This window comes from Eimeria mitis, genomic scaffold (genome assembly GCF_000499745.2).
Source record: "Eimeria mitis Houghton genomic scaffold, Emh_scaff746, whole genome shotgun sequence".
Taxonomy (NCBI): domain Eukaryota; phylum Apicomplexa; class Conoidasida; order Eucoccidiorida; family Eimeriidae; genus Eimeria; species Eimeria mitis.
In genome coordinates, this window is record NW_013575452.1 from 1,688 (window position 1) to 2,316 (window position 629).

The following is a 629-nucleotide window of genomic DNA, read 5'->3' on the forward strand; positions in this document are numbered from 1 at the left end:
AACAAACCCTAATAAACCCTAATAAACCCCCACAAACCCTAATAAACCCTCATAAACCCTCATAAACCCCACTAAACCCTGAAAACCCCTGAGAAACCCTAATAAACCCGATAAACCCTAAACCCTAGAAAACCCTAAACCCTACTTTGAGTGCCGTGGCCATACAGTGTAAACACTCTGTTTTGTTTCTCCCCATTTGCGCGAGCATTTTACTTTTTTTAATTTTTGCTGAAATAAGAGCAGCGCGGAGCTCCGTAGACAGCTCAGATACGGGGTCACAGCCCCGCTGCACACAAACCCTAAACCCTAGAAAACCCTAAACCCTAGAAAACCCTAAACCCTAGAAAACCCTAAACCCTAATTCACCCTCATAGACACTAATAAAGTTCATACAAAATAATATACATACGTAAACCCTAGTAAACCCTAAACCCTAAACCCTTGATGATAGACACCGAGATGAACGCCAGTATTAACACCTTTTTAACTCTAAACCCTAAACCCTAGAAAACCCTAAACCCTAGAAAACCCTAAACCCTAGAAAACCCTAAACCCTAGCCGGACCATTTCAAATGTACGGATGAAGACAGTGAAGTAGTGAGCGCTTCGAGCAGCAAACCCATGCAACT

General features: G+C 42.6%; 1 protein-coding gene across 1 annotated transcript in view; it reads right to left on the reverse strand.

The window, feature by feature from the left end:
- The window catches only part of EMH_0021320 (uncharacterized protein), a gene marked incomplete at both ends in the record, with an annotated part of 14,582 nt that overhangs the window by 984 nt on the left and 12,969 nt on the right, over positions 1-629 (reverse strand). The window contains one exon of the mRNA XM_013501743.1: positions 146-286. Within this exon, the coding sequence (XP_013357197.1) occupies positions 146-286 (141 nt within the window). The remainder of the gene's footprint in view (positions 1-145; positions 287-629) is intronic.